The sequence below is a fragment of the Puma concolor genome, chromosome B4, assembly GCF_028749965.1.
Source record: "Puma concolor isolate L17-30 chromosome B4, mPumCon1.1.hap2, whole genome shotgun sequence".
Lineage (NCBI taxonomy): Eukaryota > Metazoa > Chordata > Mammalia > Carnivora > Felidae > Puma > Puma concolor.
This window is the reverse complement of record NC_141673.1, coordinates 25,924,569-25,945,147: the sequence shown is the minus strand read 5'-3', so window position 1 is coordinate 25,945,147 and position 20,579 is coordinate 25,924,569. Positions and strand designations below refer to the sequence as shown.

The following is a 20,579-nucleotide window of genomic DNA, read 5'->3' as shown; positions in this document are numbered from 1 at the left end:
ACAAATTTAAATCTTACACAATCAGGAGAATAATAAGTGAACTGGGCCTGCTGGTGCCATCTGGGCAGTGCCTACTCCCAGATAAAGGGCAAGCTGTGACTCGAATTCCATACACTGAAAACATATGTCAGTTTGGGCTAAAGACTGCCTGCTCTATTTTTCAAAGAGCAGGTTCTGTGTGAAATCTCCCCACTTAATAACTACAGGTAAAACAAAATGTGTCTGTGGCTATAATACAGTCAGTTTGTACTGCTGACCTCAGGTAGTGATTTTATTTTATTTTTTAAAGTTTATTTATTTATGAGAGAGAGAAAGAGAGCGAGTGAGAGTGCACGAGCAGGGGAGGGGCACAGAGAAGAGGGAGAGAGAGAATCCCACGCAGGCCCTGCACTGATAGTGCATGACCTGAGCCAAAGTCAGATGCTTAACCAACTGAGCCACCCAGGTGCCCCTCAGGTAGTTATTTTAAATGTACGCCAACTGTAGAAAATAAAGATCCCACATTAAAACACTTCTAGGGGCGCCTGGATGGCTCAGTCGGTTAGGCATCTGACTTCGGCTCAGGTCATGACCTCACGGTCTGTAAGTTCGAGCCCAGCGTCAGGCTCTGTGCTGGCAGCTCAGAGCCTGGAGCCTGCTTCAGATTCTGTGTCTCCCTCTCTCTCTGACCCTCCCCCATTCATGCTCTGTCTCTCTCTCTGTCTCAAAAATAAACGTTAAAAACACACACACATTTAAAACACTTCTAAAAGTATTTTTGAAAATCTTGTTAAAGAGCACTTTTGGGGCTCCTGGGTCACTCAGTTGAGTGTCTGACTCTTGATCTTGATTCAGGTCATGATCTCACGGTTTGTGGGTTCAAGCCCCACGTCAGGTTCCGTGCTGACAGTACAGAGAATGCTTGGGATTCACTCTCTCCCTCTCTCTCTGCTCCTTCCCCACTAGGGCTCTCTCAAAATAAACTTAGAAAAAAAAAGAGCACTTTCACTGCTATAAATGAAATGTAATTTCACCCATAAGAAACACTAACCTAAATTTCTATTACTAAGGAAAATCCTCTATGCTATAGACAGTCTACTCTGTAGACAATTAAAATTAGTGAGATAAACTGAGATGTAATAGCATTGAAAAAAAATACCTCACAGACATCTAAGTAGAAACAACTGTGAAACAGTCTCTAGATGACCCAATATATGTTAAAGAGAGAGGGACAGTGTGTGTGTGTGTGCACATACATACATATGTATATACACAAAGGACAGAAGGAAATCTACCACACACTTAACAGTGGCTACCTTGGCAGGGGTGGGGTAGGTGGATGTACCCATATGTATTTTTCTGGGGAATGGATATATAACTTTAATCAGATTCTCAAAGTTGTCTGTGATCACAAATGATCAAAAAGTTTTCATTAAAATGATATAAAAGTTCTCCATTTTTATAAAAATGTAAAAATATGAACTGCCTTTGTTTATTAGTATCAACAATTGTCTTACCTATTTATAAATGGTGCCAACTAATAAAACAAGAGAAATTAACAGTTGAAATTCTATGCATGGGAAGAATGAATTCATGTATGTATGTATGTATGCATGTCTGTCTGTCTGTATTTATTAAAAAAATATTTTAAAGTAATCTTTATACCCAACATGGGGCTCAAACTCACAACCTTGAGATCAAGAATTGCATGCTCCATTGACTGAGTCAGCCAGGAACCCCAAGAATATTTTTTAAATGCTTGAGAAATGTTTACTGGAGTAGTCAATTAAAATGCCATTATTTAAGACAATTCTTAAGAGAACTGTAGGCAAGCAGATATTAAACATTTTAAATGTAATTATTAGGATGCAACTGTTTCTACACATAAGTATATAAAACACAAACTGGGAACTATCATACCTTTTCAGAATTGCCCAAGGTGATTAGGGGGGGAAAAAGCCTGAAAGATTAGGGGAATTACCAATGATTACTAGTTTTAGGGGGGGAGGTGTAAGATGCAAAACAGTAATTGTTTAAACAAAACAAATAGATTAAAATCACTTTAAAAAAGGTAAAATAGTTACAGTATTAAAATTAGATATAAGGGCTAAAAGATACAGATGTACCTTGATTGATACAATAGTGGTGGTAATGTTGAGAATTTTCTGTGCTTTAATCAGAAAATTGAAATCATTTGCAATATAAACTAGAGGAATTCACTATTTAAAGTACTGCCATGTTGTGTCATAAAGAGAAGACATATCTTATATCTGTTTCACATACTTAATTTTCTTAAAGCAAGATATACCTCTAGCATTATGAATCAGTCAGTTATGGCTGAAGAAACAAGAATTTATTTGACAAGTCTTTTAAATTGCAAAGACAAAGATATCTTCCTCTATATAGAGAAGATAAGTTTCTACTACAAAGATGTTAAAGAGATTCCCAAAAATGCCTGTGAAATTTTAGGTTTATAAATGAATCATACACATTGAATTTATTCACATTTAATATATTGAGATGATTTTTAAAAGTGTTGACATCAACTAGGCTACTCATTTTAGAAGTTCCTTGTCTACAATTATCTTTCTAGTAGTTTCTGTAATTCTGATAATAGGCTAAATGATAGCTTTTAAATTTTTTTTTCAACGTTTTTTTATTTATTTTTGGGACAGAGAGAGACAGAGCATGAACGGGGGAGGGGCAGAGAGAGAGGGAGACACAGAATCGGAAACAGGCTCCAGGCTCTGAGCCATCAGCCCAGAGCCCGACGCGGGGCTCGAACTCCCGGACCGCGAGATTGTGACCTGGCTGAAGTCGGACGCTTAACCGACTGCGCCACCCAGGCGCCCCTAAATGATAGCTTTTAAAACATCGTTTGAATTGAGTTAGGAGATCTGAATTCTACTTCTCAGCAGTCACTAATTAGTTGTGTGACCCTGGATTACACATTATAATATTATAATTCAGCAACCACTCACTGAGATCTTGACAACCCCAAGATCAAGAGTCACATACTCTACCAAGTGAGCCAGCCAGGCACCCCAACTGAGATTTCATTGTGAGGTACGAAGTTAAGTGCTCAAGTCTCAATATAAGAATAAAATGGAAACAAAATGAGCTATAGAAAGGGCTAAAAAAGGGATGGCACGCCTAAGAAATGACAGGCAACAGAATCAGAATGTGGAACGTCCTAAAATGTCATGAGCTTGGCTCTCAAACGGGTAATGGGAAGCTAAAGAAGGCTTGCTGGGTAGCAGAGTAACATAACCGGATTGATTTTTAACACACATCACTTTGCTACCAGGGCACAGGACAAGATGAAGAGACTGGAAGCAGAAATATTACTGTAACAGTTTAAGTAAGAAATTTTAAAAGGCCTTGAAATATGGTGATAAAAATGAAGAGGAAGGGAGAAATTAAAACAAAAGAATAGTTAGGATTCAACTAGGGAATGGAGGGGAGTAGGATGGGGGGGAGAATGATGATGACTCCTAAACATCAAACATGGTGACCAGAAGGATTGTGATTTTCATACTGAGATGATACAGAGCAGAGAACAGTTTTGAAAATCACCTACCTCTGCCTCACACACTTATTTCTAACTGCAAATTCTATCCACCTTGATTCTTTGTGTAATCACAATGCAAGAATCAAGAATAAAGTACACGAGGGGCGCCTGGGTGGCTTGGTCGGTTGGGCGTCCGACTTCGGCTCAGGTCATGATCTCACAGTCTGTGAGTTCGAGCCCCGCGTTGGGCTCTGTGCTGACAGCTCAGAGCCTGGAGCCTGTTTCAGATTCTGTGTCTCCCTCTCTCTCTGCCCCTCCCCTGTTCATGCTCTGTCTCTCTCTGTCTCAAAAATAAATAAATGTGAAAAAAAAAAAAAAAGAATAAAGTACATGAAATCACACCAAAAACTGAGTTTAATAAAAATGTTAAATATTTCTATAGTCTTAGATTCTCTGGAACCAAAATCCAAGTTGCATTATTAGACTATTTCTCCTTTCTGTTTTGATTGCTTTGAATAAGACTCTGAAAACCTCCAAATCGTTTTTCATTCACAAAATGACAATAAAAATCCGAACCTTCACAAGGGACTGTGGTCAAATTTAACAACGCACACATAAAAGCACGCTGCAAACTACACAGTACATAAAAATGCAAGTCAGGAACAAAATGTTACTTAGCCCAGATATTAAGAGATTAAGTGAGTTTCTGATTACAGATGTCAGGTTTTGAAACTCATGACCATAAAACCTCAATGAGAAAGCCAACCATGACAAAGTGCTGAGCTGGGAAGTGTGGGAAAACGGAAAATCTGCAAACAAGACTTTCACAAAGTCTGCAAACAAGAATCAGAGAAAAAAGGAGCTGTTTTTTGTCTGGGGAGCAAGAAATTTCACAGTGCTTATTCTGAGGATACTGAGCACAGCAGGTCAAAAACTGCACAGAAAAAAAACCGATTCTGGAGAGAGGAAAAAAAAGTTCTAATTTGCCTAATTTGTCTGTCCATATCAAATATTTGAAAGAAAAATTTTGAGGACCAACAACAGTAAAAAAAGGACTACTTCTACATTTCTATAAACTTTTTCCTTGTAATCTTCCTCCTTTTACCCACCCTTTCTTCCCATTTAAATCCAAAGGTAGAAAATAAAACTAAGATGACAAAAGCAGGTATTTTATTTAGAATAAGAAAGAGCAATGGGGGGGGGGGGAGCTGGGTGGCTCAGTTGCTTAGGCATCAGATCCTTGATCTCAGCTCACTTCATTATCTCATGGTTTGTGAGATGGAGCTCCAAGTCAGGCTCTGTGCTGACAGCGTGGAGCCTGCTCTCTCTCTCAAAAAAAAAAAAAAAAAAAAAAAAAAAAAGAGCAATGTGGAAAAAATCAGTTTTGCTTTGCTCCACCTTTGTCCATAGCTCCTACCATAATTTTTTAAGGATAGCATTGATTATTCCTATTGTAATTTTTAATAGTCCCCATAAAAAGTTTTTGTTTACAGTACAAATAAAGCATTTCTAATTTTTTTCATATAGATTATCTTTGGTAAAATTTTACATGAAGATTGGTTTCACTGATGTTTTACTGATTATATAAAGTTACAGCAATTATTAAGTCACTGTGAGTTTTCTCTGTGGCTATTTCTAACCAAATCAAATTTTATAAATGTAAATTTTAAAATATGCAGTTTTAGCCAATGGTAGATTTTTGTTATTTCTACCAGTCACACAAACATTTATTTGATAACTGTGTATATTTTCATTAGAAATCCATGGAAATTTATAATCTACAGTAAAGTTGGTAGCAATTTCTTTCAGATATTCCAGGACTTGCTATGACTGCTTTAAATCACTTTGCATATGATTTTCTAACAGTACTCATAGCTAGTAAAGATAAAGAATGGTTAAAATGGAGGGATCAAAACATCAAGATCTTAATGTAGGGCCTCAATGGTTAGTATTGCTATAGCTGTAGTCCCAACATTATTTGCATGACAAATCAAACACTACAAAATTATTTTCTAACATTCTACATGTATTGTTTCCATCCTACATGTATTTAGGAGAGTAAAAAAGGAACTACAAATGTACCTCCTCCAAAATGGTTAAAAGCCAAAAGTTAAAATGTGTTAACTAATTTTTACCTTCTTAAAATAATACTGAAAGCTAGCTAATTGGGGCAATACATAATAATGGAGTTCTCTCTGGGTCTTACATATGGCTTTGCACTAAAGTAGTAGGAGGTGGGCACTGAACAAAACCAGGGTATTCAATACATCATGAATGACAATACTAGTGTTAACAACAACAGCAACATCCAAAATTTATGTCTAAATGTTCTAAAACCTAGCTCTTATAGACTTAAAATCATGAAACGATATTATAACCATGATTTATAAACAGGATGCTTTAATGAGCTATTATTTTATATAGTCAGATGTGTATGTTTTAGCTGCTATTCTGAATTTTATCAGGAATATTTCTGACTTTAAAAGCACAACAAATATACTTTGATTTTTGAAAGGAAGATTAAAATCAAAATGGTAACACAACATAAAAATTACATAAAAAATATATGGAAATACCCTGAAAGCTACGTGTGAATCGCTGAGAAGTGGCCCCTCTTTTTCGATGTAATTTATGTTTGAGTCTCCGGCAATTAGGTGTATGCTTCCTTCCATGCCTTCTACTGCGTTCTGACAGGCTGTGCTCTCTCCAGGATTCAATGCTTTTGCAAGAGTATCAAAAGCCCTGTAAGGAAACATCAGATCTGTGAGCTTGGCCAATCTCCACAATAAAATAAAAATTCTACATAAAATTCTGGAATTAAGATTTAGGCCTTAAAAAAATAGTTTAGAAAACAAACCTTTGGAGTAGCACTGAGTACTCTATTTCAGTGATAGCTATGACTGTCTCCAAAAGCAACAAATTAAACTTCAATATATATACTATGAAAAACTATATTAATGTATTGTCAGAGAACTAAAGTCTTTAAGAAATCTTACGTAATTATGAGGAAAAAACCTTATACTTTGGTCTAAAAATATGCTTTTATGTTATATGCTTTTATGTTATGTTATACATTTGACAGTACAAGATATTAGCCCGTTTACAGTACTTATAGAAGTTATTTAGAAAGAACAAGGGCAAGAACTTATGTCAACTTTACTATATTCTACACGACACAAAGTTAGATTTTATTTAAAAATTCGGAGAATATTTTAAAATTGTGTTAACACAGCTACATCTGAACTGTAAGAATTTGAGATTACGATGGCAAATAATGAACTAATGTTAGCAAATAATTACTTAAAATAGCCCTCCATATTTTTCAACGAGAGTCCTTTTAGAGTTTCTTAAGATTTCAGGTTCAACAAAGTACTTCTTGAGACTCTTAAGTGCAATTTCCTCAACATTTACATAACGAGCAGTGTAAAAAAGCCTGAAGAGATCTGGGTTCTACATCTCATGTATTAATATCAAGAGAATGAAAACCAGAATTCTGATACAAGTTTCCTGAAGCGTAACTTAAAATTGTAGTTTATTCAATGAAGTCATTTATTTATTTATTTTTAAGTAAGCTCCATGCCCAGCGTGGAGTTCAATGCAGGGCCTGAACTCACAACTCTGAGATCAAGACCTGAGTCACCCACGCACCCCTCAATCAAGTCTTTTAAATCTATTTTCATCATTAGAAAGTGGTGGGGAAAATGAACATGACTGCCTGGGGTAAGACAAATGTTTAAATACACAGAAAATAAAATAACTGAAATGTCAGACCCAGATTATCATCTTTAGTAAGAGAAAAATTCCTAAATTTTAGGATTACATTTCTAATCTTATAATATTCATTTACTGCTCATTATTTAGAATGCAACCTGCTAGATAACATTTTACACAGAATGTAGTTCATTCAGTTAAAACTTACTATGCTTTAAATTTTCTAAGTCTAATAGAAATATCTGTTTTCTGAAACTTCTGTAAACAGTATTCAACATAAAAATATTGTGGGGTGCCTGGGGAGCTCAGTCCATTAAATGCCCGACTCCCGTCTTCAGCTCAGGTCATGACCTCGTGGTTCGTGAGTCTGAGCCCCACATTGGGCTCCATGCTGACAGTGCGGAGCCTGCTTGGGATTCTCTCTCTCCTCTCTCTGCCTATCTCTTCCTCTCAAAATAAATAAATAGACTTGAAGAAAAACATAAAAATACTGTAAGAAATACTAATAATTAAGATCAAAACAGGGGCACCTGGGTGGCTCAGTCGGTTGGGCGTCCGACTTCGGCTCAGGTCATGATCTCGCGGTCCGTGAGTTCGAGCCCCGCATCGGGCTCTGGGCTGACAGCTCAGAGCCTGGAGCCTGTTTCAGATTCTGTGTCTCCCTCTCTCTCTGACCCTCCCCTGCTCATGCTCTGTCTCTCTCTGTCTCAAAAATAAATAAATGTTAAAAAAAAAAAAAAAAATGTTTTTAAAAGATCAAAACAGACCTTACCTTGAAACATCACCATTAGTCTGCATTTCTTGATGAAATTCACACAAAGAGGTATCACCATTACTTAAGCTTTCAATCATAGATATTTCATTACTATTCTGAGAAAGATCTTTACTTTTTCCAAGGTTTGCTAATGATGTAACCACACTGGCCAATGTACTTAAGTCTCCCTGACATGATTCAGCCTTAAAAAAACAAAAAACAAAAAACAAAAAAAAAAAAGATTAAAATCTGCAAACTGGTATTGGTGAACATTTGAGTCTGAAATACCCAATTCTAGATTATAAAGTGCCAAAAGTAAAGAACTCTAATTAAGATGAATGAAACCTAGAAAGTAAAACCAAAGAGCTTTGAGGTTTTAGAAACTTTTGAGGAAAATATAAATTTAAAAACATCAGGTACATTCCCTAGGAAATGTTTATACACAAAAATTACATTAAAACCAAAAACTGTACTTAATGACTAATCTATTCACATCAACAATCCTTTCCTCTGTAAAAGGATACTAGATGATCTTTTAAGTTCTTTTTAGTATTAAAATTCTGACAATTTCCAGAATTTAAACTATACAAACAAAAATTGTATAGAATGTATTAAAATTATTACTGAAAAGAGAAAAAAAAGTAAATGTATTATTGAACAGAATTCCTAGAATACCAACTATTACCAGCCACTTTGTTAAATGTGTTAAACACCAGGGACCAGGTAGGTGAAAAATCTCTTTACTAAGATAATATTGGCTTTTGGTATACATTGCATATTTTCCCATTTGTCTTTAGTTTTTATTTTTGTTAATGACGTATATATTCTTTATTCACTAATTAGCTATAATTATTTTGTCAAAAAGAATTTTCTTTCCTTAACTCTTTGACTATCCAGAGATATAATTTCTGTATGAAAAGCAGGTAAGTGCTTGATTGTTCTTCCTTTTATCAATTTTTAGAGCAATGAATCAATGCCCTTAGTAACCTCTAATGGTGACAGATGAATTTTAAGTATCATTTTAAATTCAGAGATTTTTATATATTTGCTATGTTTAAATGCATTATTTTTTCCAGTGTTCAAATTATCCCATCCTAACCTAATGAGAGTCCTTTCAATTGCCTTCTATGGCCTATTGACAGAATCCTTTAATGAAATTTTAATTCTTCTTTTATGGTTTTTAGTTTTAGTGTTTTAATCCTAAGAAAAGACAGGTTTCCTTGATGTTTCATGTTATATCAATTCTTTATGTAAAATTGATTTTGGTGAACAGAATGACACAATTTTTGTGTTCCCTAAATTAATGAATGGTCCCAGAATCATTCAGAGTAACCTAACAGTTGCAGAGTTCTTAAATGGTTACTACTCATATATGTATTTTATTTAAACCTCAAAACAACCCTGTGAAATAGGAATCATCATCCCTTTATTACAGACAAGAAGAATTATCCATGGTCACTCCAGTCTGATGGAGAAGACTATGCTCTAACCACTGTTCCAGGCTTCTTAGAACATAAGTAAAAAGAGTTAACATTTTTAAGTGTTTTTTCAACTAAAACTTCAACAATTATACATTCTCTTGTATTTCATTACATGTCTATCGAGCTAGATTTTTAAGTTTTTGCCACTGAAGACTCTTAGGCAATGTGAAAAGACCTCATCTTGTGACTTGCTGGTTTTGAGACTGCTTGTCAGAAACTTCTCACAGAAGGTTGTTATTACAATTTTAATACAAAGACATACAGAGAAGTAGTGTCTGGGCAAATAGTAATTTCTCAACAAAACTTAGTTCCCTTCTTCTCCTAAAAGAGTTAATCATGTCAGTGCAATGGTAACTACCATCCTAAGCTTGAATCATGTGCACAAGGCTAAGTGCAAAATATATGGTAAAAGGCCAAATCTCTCCAGTCAATAACAACATGCTACAAACCCCAACCTGTAAGGTCGACACTCCTATTGGCCCTATTTTACAGATGAGGAAGGAAAGTAAAACACTGAGAGGTCAAATAACTTGCCCAAGGTTATGCACCTACTAAGTGGCAGATGAAATTTGATTCTAGAGCTCAAGTATGAAGAGTGCCTTTAAAGTATCAAATAATAAAGGGGCCCCTAGGTGGCTCAGTCAGTTAAGCGTCTGACTTTGGCTTAGGTTCTGATCTCCTGGCTTGTAGGTTGGAGCCCGGGTGTTGGGAGTCTGTGCTGACAGCAGGGAGCCTGGAGCCTGCTACGTCCTGTCTCCCTCTCTCCGTGCCCCCTCCTGCGCTCAGGCCCTGAGCTCTCTCAAAAGTAAATGAATGTTTAAAAAAAAATTTTGAGGGGCGCCTGGGTGGCGCAGTCGGTTAAGCATCCGACTTCAGCCAGGTCACGATCTCGCGGTCCGGGAGTTCGAGCCCCGCGTCGGGCTCTGGGCTGACGGCTCAGAGCCTGGAGCCTGTTTCCAATTCTGTGTCTCCCTCTCTCTCTGCCCCTCCCCCGTTCATGCTCTGACTCTCTCTGTCCCAAAAATAAATAAACGTTGAAAAAAAAATTAAAAAAAAAAAAAAAATTTTGATACTTTTTAGTATCAAACAACAAATGTATGATAAATCTGGCCATAATTAGGATGACCAGATCACATTACAGGCTGAGAGAAATACTAGTCGTAGGCTCCCTAAAATCTGTTTATAGACATGAGTCTTCAGGAGAAATTTTTGATTTTTGTTCTCAGAAGGGTTTCTGAACACTACAGAAACTCTACGTGTTCCATCTAAATACACAAACTTTTTTTCCTTTAGACAGACCTCTTGCTCAATAAAGAGGCGTCCCAACCTCTAAGAGAACCCAGATAACTTAGATATATAATGAGTGCTCTTGGACTTCTATTCCTACTCTTGACTCAAGTCAATGTTTTGAATAACGCGTGCTAGAAATTTCCCTTTACTTGAAATATTTTAAGTATTTTGTTACTATAAAATCTATAGGGCAACATAAAAGGAATATTACGAATTTTGTACTTAATATAAATTATTCTTCTGAGGCTTTCTATTTCAAGGTGAAAGAAGCCTAGAAGACTTTTGTCTGTCACTCTCACATTGAAGCTGTACTTGTCCTCCTGGAATAATGAACATTTCTACTGATAGTTATTCGTATACGAGGACCCACAAAATGGAGGCCATACTGGTCACAAATCTAAACCCAAGTCAGCATGCACATATAGAAACACCTGTCAAGGAAACCTAACATACACCAATCACGATCTTGCAACTCTGCCAAGTTAGCTCTCCTCACCCTAGAAAACAAGACCCACTAGCCTTAGTAGGAAACCTTCAACTTCCTAGGCAATAAGGCCATTTCCACATTCTGCTTCTAATGCTCTGTAAAACTCATTCTTGTCCAAAATCCCTTGGCAAGAGTGCTCCACTGTTTATGAGGCACTGTGCTCTGCTGATCTATGGATTCTTTTGCCTTGAATAAAGGCATCAAACTTGTTCCTAAATTGTTTTAGTTTTGTCATTTGACACTATCAAATAGTTGATAATTTATGTTAAAAAAAAAAAAAATTTGTAATAGGGAATATTTAAGACCAGATCAACTGACCAAATTAATGGAAATTAAGAAAAGGAAAAAATATTAAAAGCTTAAAAAAAATTTAAGCTTTGAATTAATTGCACTACACACACCTTATCTGGTGTCATCAGCACAGTTGACTCAGTTTTTATTCCAGACTGGTGAATATTCACAAACATTCCTGAATCTAACAGTCCTGCTGACCTGTAACAAACAAGTATAAATTTTAGCCTTAGTTTCACTGGGAAGAAAAACAAATGACCAGCTACTTAATGTGGTTGTTTTGTGTGTGTGTGTGTGTGTGTGTGTGTTTGTTTGTTTGTTTTTTTTACTATACCTTGCAGTTTCACTATCTGTTACAAAAGTTGGAGTTGCAGCTAATGGGCTTCGAAGGTCTTTTCGGATGTAGATTTTTTCTGTTGAAGCGGCACAGTTGGAAGATTTTTCTCGAGATACTTCAATGGGTTTTCTTTCACACTGAACAGCTACAAAAATGCATTAAACTATTACATCACAATGCAGAATTTATAGGCAATTTTAAATGTAACCTTTAGGTCAGCAATTCTGCTCATGGGAGACAGTTACCATAACTGAACTCTAAAGACAATCATAATCTTTAGAAATTCTTTCCAAGCCCAACAAAGTTGCTTCAGAATAGTAATTTGCATCTCTCATTCTCTTTTCTCTTCCTGATACAGCTGTGGTAGAAATGTAGAGAAACTCTTATTTTTTAAAAGCTCACTGTCAAGAAGGAAAAACTGAAGTCAGGAGTCTCTCACCTATCTATATGAGAGTTAAAAATATTTAATTAAAAACAAGACTAATAGAGAGCCACAAAAGACTAAAATTAAATCTTATTTTAGTTAAGGGCAGGGAGATTTTTGAGAACTAATTCAACTGTTTAATCTTAATTTATAAAATATAGGTAATATATTTCACTTATTTATAGGAATTTTATTTCATAATACCTAAGAGACAGTATAATGTAGTTGTTAAATGTATATTTTCTGAGGGAAAAAACTGCCAAGATTCAGATCCAAGTTTTGCCACTTATTAGTTGTGTGACCTTGGGCAAGTTATTAAATCTGTTTACTCTGATCAAATGGAAAATGCGTAACAGTTGGTACGTACTGCAGAGAGTTCTGCTATGAGAATAAATAAGTTAACTCATATGTTATACACAGAGTTAGGCATGGTAGGAGCTCAATCAATATCAGCTATACCTTTTATCATTTTAGGAGTTTAATCAAAAGCTAGACTGGTATCTAGTTAGTTGTGCTTTTTTTTAAAAACACCGTATTCAAACATACATACATACATGCAAAGCGGATAGGAACTCAACATCTGTTGAACGAATAAATATTACATGCATATGTACACATTTCTATGTTGTTAGTTGGAAAACTGTAAATGAAAAAGCACATATATTTGACATACTGTGTTAATTTTGACATACTTCTAGTTTGCCTGAACCCTTAAAATTATTCTCTCCTTTAAAGCTAATACATACAGTCTTGTCTCATTCCAAACGCAATACATCTCTGTAACCTGCAGTATTGACAGCGATTTCGATGGTGTTTATTAATAATACAGTCCTTTGATCCTCGACATGAATAAACTAAATTTTTTCGGATGCTTCTTTTAAAAAATCCTTTGCAGCCTTCACAGGTTACTGCTCCATAATGACGCCCTAGAAACAAGATGTTTAAGAAAACACAAAAGTCACATATTTTAGAACAGAAATGGAAGTAAGCCCATTTCTTCCCTTTAAGTAACGATATATGTGATGAGACAGAGATTTTTGAGTTTCTGACATGAAAAAAAAATTTTAAGGAGTTACTAAACAGAATGAAACCACCATATTCTTTGATAAATATATTAACCAGTATGAATTTTTAATTTTGGTATTTTTTTAAGTTTATTTATTTTGAGAGAGAGAGAAAAGAGAGCATGAGTGGGGTAAAGGCAGAGAGAGAGAGGGAGAGAAAGAAAGCCAAGCAGGTTCCGCACTGTCAGTGCGGAGCCTGATGTGGGGCTTGAACCCACAAACCGTGAGATCATGACCTGAGCTGAAATCAAGAGTCAGATGCTTAACTGACTGAGCCACCCATATGCCCTATGAATTTTTATTTTGTAAGTAACCTTAACAACAGTATGGAAAATTTCACAAAGAAAAGAAGCAAAACCATCCATAACACCATGATATGTAAAAACTATTTTCACTTCTGAGTCACTTACAAATTATAATTCTCATATATTATATAAAGATATTTTATTCTGAAAACTATGCTCTAAAACAAGCACACTAAGTAGTATTTGAGCTAATCTCTTCTCATTGTGGGTTCCATTTTTTAAATTTCTGGAGAAATGTTATACTTTGATTAACCTACCATTTTATAAATGATTTCTTTGGCACAACATTTATTTATTTATTTATTTTATTTATTTTTGCAGAGAGAGAGAGTGAGAGAGCGAGGGAGCATGAGTAGGGGAGGGGCAGAGAGAGAGGGAGACACAGAATCTGAAACAGGCTCTAGCCTCTGAGCTGTCAACACAGAGCCCGATGAGGGGCTCGAACTCATGGACAGCGAGATCATGACCTAAGCCAAAGTCGGATGCTCAACCGACGGAGCTACCCAGGCGCCCCTGGCACGACATTTATTAAATTGAACATACTCTTGGGAAAAGGTGTAGTGGAGACTTTTGTAATGACGCTATGGAAAAGATCAAAGATTACAAAAAACAAATGAGGCCCTTAAAGTATATCCCACTGGCACATGGGTGCTTTCCTAGCATAAAGTAACAATAAACATAACTAAAATGACATAACCCTGATATTAGACTTGGAGAAATGTCCGCTCAGCTGTGCACAAAATTAAATAAAGGGTAACCAGAAATTTTTCATCTCAGTAATTCAAGTTACTCTCTATCCCTGGACTAGCAACAGGACTCAACAGGTAAGGTAACAACTTAACATTTATATTATTAAGGACCACAACTCATTTTTAAGCAATTCCTTTGACAAACCGGTTTTATATTTTTAAAAAATTCCACTTATTCATTCAGTTTACATTTTAAAGGAAAAACTGCTTTTCCTAATTCTTCAAAATATGCATTTTATGTCATTTCAAGACCAAGTCAAACTGCATTCAAGTGAAAAAAAACCTTAGGTGAATAAAAAACTTGGGGATAAAATCGGTTACATTTCATAGGCTTCAAATATGGACCATAACAATGACATCCTCTTGGGGCGCCTGGGTGACTCAGTCTGTTAAGTGTCCGACTTCAGTGCAGGTCATGATCTCTCCATTAGTGGGTTCAATGCCCACATCAGGCTCTGTGCTGACAGCTCAAAGCCTGGAGCCTGCTAAGTAAGGTTGTGTCTCCCTCTCTCTCTGCCCCTCCCCTGCTCAGCTCTGTCTCTCTCTCTCTCAATAGTAAACATTAAAAAAAAAAAAAAAATGACATGCTCTTTTTACTTTCAGAAGAAGAAACGTGGTAGTGTGGTAGTTACAACACAATATATATAGGTTATTTTTAAATGTTACCTGATGCTTTGTCTCCACATACTACGCAAAGATCAAAAACCTTATTTGGTCCTTGGTCTGGAGAAGAATTATCTGTTAAGAGCTAAAGAAAGCCCCCCAAAACAAAAAACAAAACAATAGTGTGTTAATAATGCTCATAAGTAAAAAGTAGAAGAATATTCAGTCTTAATTATTGCTTTCTTTCAAGTTATTCTGAAACTTTGAACTCTATTATACATACATATCAATTAAACTATTCTTATTTTTCTTTATGTAAGTAAAAATATCAATGTTATTAGACACAAAGATAAGAAGAATACCTTTTAAATTTACTCTATAACACTCTAATTTAACAGACTATTAAACACACAAATAAATGCAGGAGTATTTAACGTATCTTACCCATTAGGCACTTATTATTCATTCAACACATCAAATGATTGCAGAAGCTATCAGCCCCATCATGACATCTGTCTTTGAACAGCTCAGAAATTTCCCGTATGACTGACTAAAATAAGCTATAACAGCATAAAAAAGATAACTGATTTTTAATAAATAAATATTTATTTTGAGAGAGAGAAAGAGAAAGGGACAGAAAGAATCCCAAGGAGATTCCATGCTCTCAGCACAGAGTCGGATGTGGAGCTTGATCCCGTGAACCCTGAGATCATGACCTGAGCCAATATCATGAGTCAGATGCTTAACCAACTGAGCCACCCTGGTGCTGCTGAACCTTTAAATGGAAAAGGGGTTAAAGTTTTTGTTAAAGTATTTACTTATAATTATGGAAATATGATTGATTTATGAAATATAAAATTTTCATCAATGAGTTGTCTAGGATTAGGTGGAGTGGTTGACAGCATGGGTGGTGGAGTCTGGTAAATGGCAGAAGGTCAGTGAGACTGAGTGGGGAAGCCTTGGGCAAATTACAAACTCTCCTTAAATTATATACAGGGCTATATATCACTAGGTATAGCTACTATGATGCTGGCAAAGAAATACACTAGTCTCTTCTTTTAGATTTATTTTCTAGTATTTTCATCATTTTCTTTCAATCTTTTGGAATGTGAATGAATTAATTTAATCCCAAAAATGTGATAGGGCATTCCCTATGATAGTGGCATCATTCTTTTAAAAAAATTTCTTTAATGTTTATTTTTGAGAGAGAGAGAGAGAGAGAGAGACAGAGAGAGAGAGAGAGAGGGAGAGAGAATAAGTGGGGGAGGGGCAGAGAGAGAGGCAGACAGAGGATTCAAAGCAGGCTGGGCACTGACAGCAGAGAGCCCCATGTAGGGCTCAAACTCACAAACCGCGAGATCGTGACCTGAGCCAAAGTCGGATGCTTAACTAACTGGGCCACTCAAGTGCCCTGGCATTATTCCTTCTTATATCACTATAAAAATTAGTCTTCAACAGAAACGTAAGAAAAAACCTTCTGGTACTAGCTGTCCCTTGAAAACATCTATGAAAAGTATCACTCCTTTCCTTAATAGCACATCTACAGCAAATGGTGTTAATCTTTTATCCTCTATTATTCTTATGGGTAGAAGAAATATTGAGAGATTAAGGGACACTAGATCACTAGATCAGAAATCCAATCTTTTTGGCCCAGGGGGATTCTATCCTATACCTGTTTCTCTTTCTCTGCCCTGAGAGGTGCTCCATAAAGTAAGCAAAGTACCAATATTATCTTTTCTTCTGGAAACAGAATTTTTCTTTTATTTTAAGAGTAACTTTACAGTGGAGAAAAGTGACACACACTACTTCAGCCAGGTGGTCAAGATCAATGTCACCAGTTATCAAACATGATGATACTAAGTACACTTGATACAATGTGATGAAAATGGCACTCTGTGATCCTCCTTACCCAAACCAACAAGCCCAGTCTAACCATGAGATGTCGAAGTCCCATAGCAGGGTCACCTATAATATACCTGAACAGTATACCTCAAAACTGTCAAGGTCATCAAATACAAGAAAAGTTTGAGAGACTGTTACTGCTAACAGCAATCTAAGGAGACATGATGATTAAATGTAATATGGTATCCTGGAATCAAAAAGAATATTAGGTAAAAATTAGGGAAAGCTAAAAACATTTATGGATTTTAGTTAATTATCAAAATTAGTTCATTATCAAAATAAAGGTATCATATTAATATAAAATGTTAATAGGAGAAATTGTGTGTTGAGAGGTTATAAGAGAACCCTGTACTTCCTGATATTTCTTTAACTATTGGGGAGTCTGGGTGGCTCAGTTGGTTAAGCATCCGACTCTTGATTTCAGCTCAGGTCATGATCTTACAGTTGTGAGATGGAGCCCTGTACCCAGCATGGAGCCTGCTTAAGATTCTCTCTCTCCCTCTGCCCCTCCTTGCTTGTGTTCTCTTAAAAAAAAAAAAAAATCTGTTAACTATAAAACTTGTAAAAAATCAATTCTGTTAATAAGGAAAAAAAAAGGTATTCATAATGTTATAAACTTTTTGGGACTTCTGTCTTGTTGATAAAATAACTTCTTGTAAATCCCATCTATTTTTTACCTTAGCCATTCCTAAAATTAATACAGATGATGTAATAAGAAGAATAATAGAATCAGGCAAAATTTTGTATTTTATGAATTAGTTTCTCAATCCTAAAAGGAACTTTCCTTGATTAGGTTTTCAGCACAAAACATGGAATTCAATTTTAAGTGGGTACTCCACCAAAAAGTCTCCAAAGGCAAACTTAGGGGGTTGCTGAATTTGTATTCAATCATAGCAACCAGCAGTGAAAACATCTATATAACCACAGGTATGCATTGTATATAAGCCTTAACTGGCTCTTTGAAAAACAGTGCATAACTTGCAAAAATTAAAATGATGTGAAGTTAATCTAGACTACTGACTGACTTCCAGTGTTAAAGCAGACCATGAGGGTAAACCACCTGTTACATCAAGGAAGACATAGATGACAACCAAGGAGGCACAGTGACAAAGCTGCAGCCATAAAACCACCTTCTTGATCTGGCAGCTTGTTTGAGGCCTAGGCAGTGTGCTCCTGGGAAGTGCTGCTACCACAGAAGAGGCTCTTGATTTGGCAGTTTCCTAACCGAGCAGAAGCAGCAGGTCTCTTAGAAGCCAGTTCTGCAGCACATCCAAGTGGTTATTCTTGGAAACTGACCTAGAGCTGTTTCTTCAGCCTTCCCGACAATTCTATGAGTTCTCCATATCCTTTATTAAACCCCTCCCTGGACAAACTAGCCAGAGTGAATCTTGCTGTATGTAAGAGCCCTCCAAAATACACGGAAGGGAGGGTGTGTGAGGAAAAGTACAGTGGCATATAGGAGAGGGCAGTCACCACAGATAATGTGCACACCATGTAATTTTATGCAAGATTTTTTTTTCTATGGACCATGCAGGATATAAAGTCTTAACACCAGGACTTACACTTATGACATGCTTTTAATTCTTTCAAGTGTGATGAAGACACTGTAAAGTTATTTACCTGGAGATGTTGTGCAGACAGATCAGGAGTTGTAAAAAATAACTGATTAACACCTGCTGCATCTGGAGTAGTGAGGAATACTTTCCCTGGAGTGGAATCTTGCCTGGCCAGAATGACTTTGCTTGGAGTAGAGCCATCATGATTTGTCAGAATGAACTGCTTCCCTTGTGTATTATGATCAAGTGCTGTCACGATCTGGATTTTCTGGCCAGTTTGCTGCTCGGTAACAATCTAACACAACCATGTCATATCAGTAATCGATTCGACTTAATCTTTTTTTTTTTTTTTTTTTTTTAACTATAAGGACACAATTTTCTCCTACCTTCGGACAATGTTAGAAAAGTGTAACATTACTTATATATTCAATACATTACACATAGACACACACCTTTTAAACTAGCAATTCTACTCCCACAAAATCCTATCCTATAGAAAAACAAATGTGCAAATGAAGGTACAATCACTATTCTGATTCGTTCCTTCCTTCTCCTTCCCACCCACCTTCCATTTACACAAACCTATATTGGGTGCCTTCTATTTGCCAAGCACTATTTGTTCTGGTCCTGGAATACAGCAATAAATAAAACAAAACCTTTTTTTCTCATCAAGTTTTTATTTTAGTGAGGAAAGGCAGATAAAAAACAAGCAAATACTGTTGTCAGACAGTATTAAGTGCTATAAAGAATAGATAAAACAAGGTAGAGATGGTAAGAGTCACTGATAGAATAAAAGCCATGAGGAAATGACATTTTTGCACAGACCTAAGTGCAGTAACAGACCAAAGCTTAGGACTAGCTAGGGGTAATGCATCCCAGGTAGAGAAAAAGAAACATGAAAGAAGGCTGTGGGGCAGGAGGAGTGTATCTGAGGCAAGAGGCACTACAAGGGAGCTATGTGAGTGAAAGAGTGGCAGAAAGGATTATGGTAAAAGACAGGATGTGAGAGACAGCAGGAGCCAGATGGTATAGGGCTACACAGGGACTCCAAAGTCTGGATTTCCTCCTGTGTGAAATGGAGATCCACCTTCCTCTGGAAGGTCAGAGAGCAGAGTGGCAAGATCTTTTTCAAAGAGGGTGTTCTAGATTTAGTGTGTAGGCTAGCCTGTGAATGTTGAAGAGAAGAATACTCAGACACCGGCAATATCTGGAAATTATATATGGGCAGAGATGCTGGTGGGGAACAGGGTAGCAGCCAGGCCAGAGGAGAAAAATAATTGGATTTGGGATATTTTATGAAGGGAAATGTGACAGGATATGCCAACTGCCTGGATGTGGAATATGAGGAGAGAAGAGTAAAGGATGACTATCAAATTTTTGTCTGAGCACATGAGAGGACAGAAATGCCATCCACTTAGTTGGAGGAGTCTGGAGAAGTGCAAGTTCGTGACTAAAGAGAACTAGCCAGTGTTGAGGGCTTTGGTTGTTGAGCAAATATTTTACAGAGTAAACTCATTAAGGCAATTTAATCCCTTGATTCAAATTTAAAATGGCAAATTTGGTTTGTTTCCAACTTTTTCTCCATTTCCCTGAAATTATTTTCATCAAGATTCTTTTCTATGCAAAATTTACAACAAAATGCTGAATTACTAATCAGTTTTTGTCTAGGGCAGATTGTACTGACTATAGCTGCTGCCAACTCAAGTTTTCTTTGTTGACCGTTATTTCTAGCATGTCCTATTTTTCTGGGTATACTTTTCACCATTGTCAATTTTATTTTACACATAGATTATTTACACCAAGTCTAGTCTCCATCTTATCCTAACAATTTTTGCTATTTCCTTAAAAAAACTTTTTTTGGGGGGTGCTTGGGTGGCTCAGTCCGTTAAGTGGCCGACTTTGGCTCAGGTCATGATCTCTCTGTTCCGTGAGTTCCAGTCCCGCATTGGGCTCTGTGCTGACAGCTCAGAGCCTGGAGCCCGCTTCAGATTCTGTGTCTCCCTCTCTCTCTGCCCCTCCCCTGCTTGTGCTCTGTCTCTCTCACTCTCAAGAATAAATAATAAAACAAAAAAAAATTTTTTTTTTTTAAGAGAGAGAGACAGAGAAAGAACACAAGAGAGACAGAGAAAGTATGG

The 20,579-nt window shown here is 36.4% G+C and overlaps 1 protein-coding gene across 1 annotated transcript in view; it reads right to left on the bottom strand.

The window, feature by feature from the left end:
• The window catches only part of NR2C1 (nuclear receptor subfamily 2 group C member 1), a 47,603-nt gene that overhangs the window by 15,256 nt on the left and 11,768 nt on the right, over positions 1–20,579 (bottom strand). The window contains exons 3-9 of the mRNA XM_025926678.2: positions 18,509–18,739; positions 15,050–15,131; positions 13,012–13,191; positions 11,839–11,986; positions 11,615–11,705; positions 7,974–8,158; positions 6,067–6,232 (exon numbers count right to left, since the gene is read on the bottom strand). Of these exons, the coding sequence (XP_025782463.1) occupies positions 6,067–6,232; positions 7,974–8,158; positions 11,615–11,705; positions 11,839–11,986; positions 13,012–13,191; positions 15,050–15,131; positions 18,509–18,739 (1,083 nt within the window). The remainder of the gene's footprint in view (positions 1–6,066; positions 6,233–7,973; positions 8,159–11,614; positions 11,706–11,838; positions 11,987–13,011; positions 13,192–15,049; positions 15,132–18,508; positions 18,740–20,579) is intronic.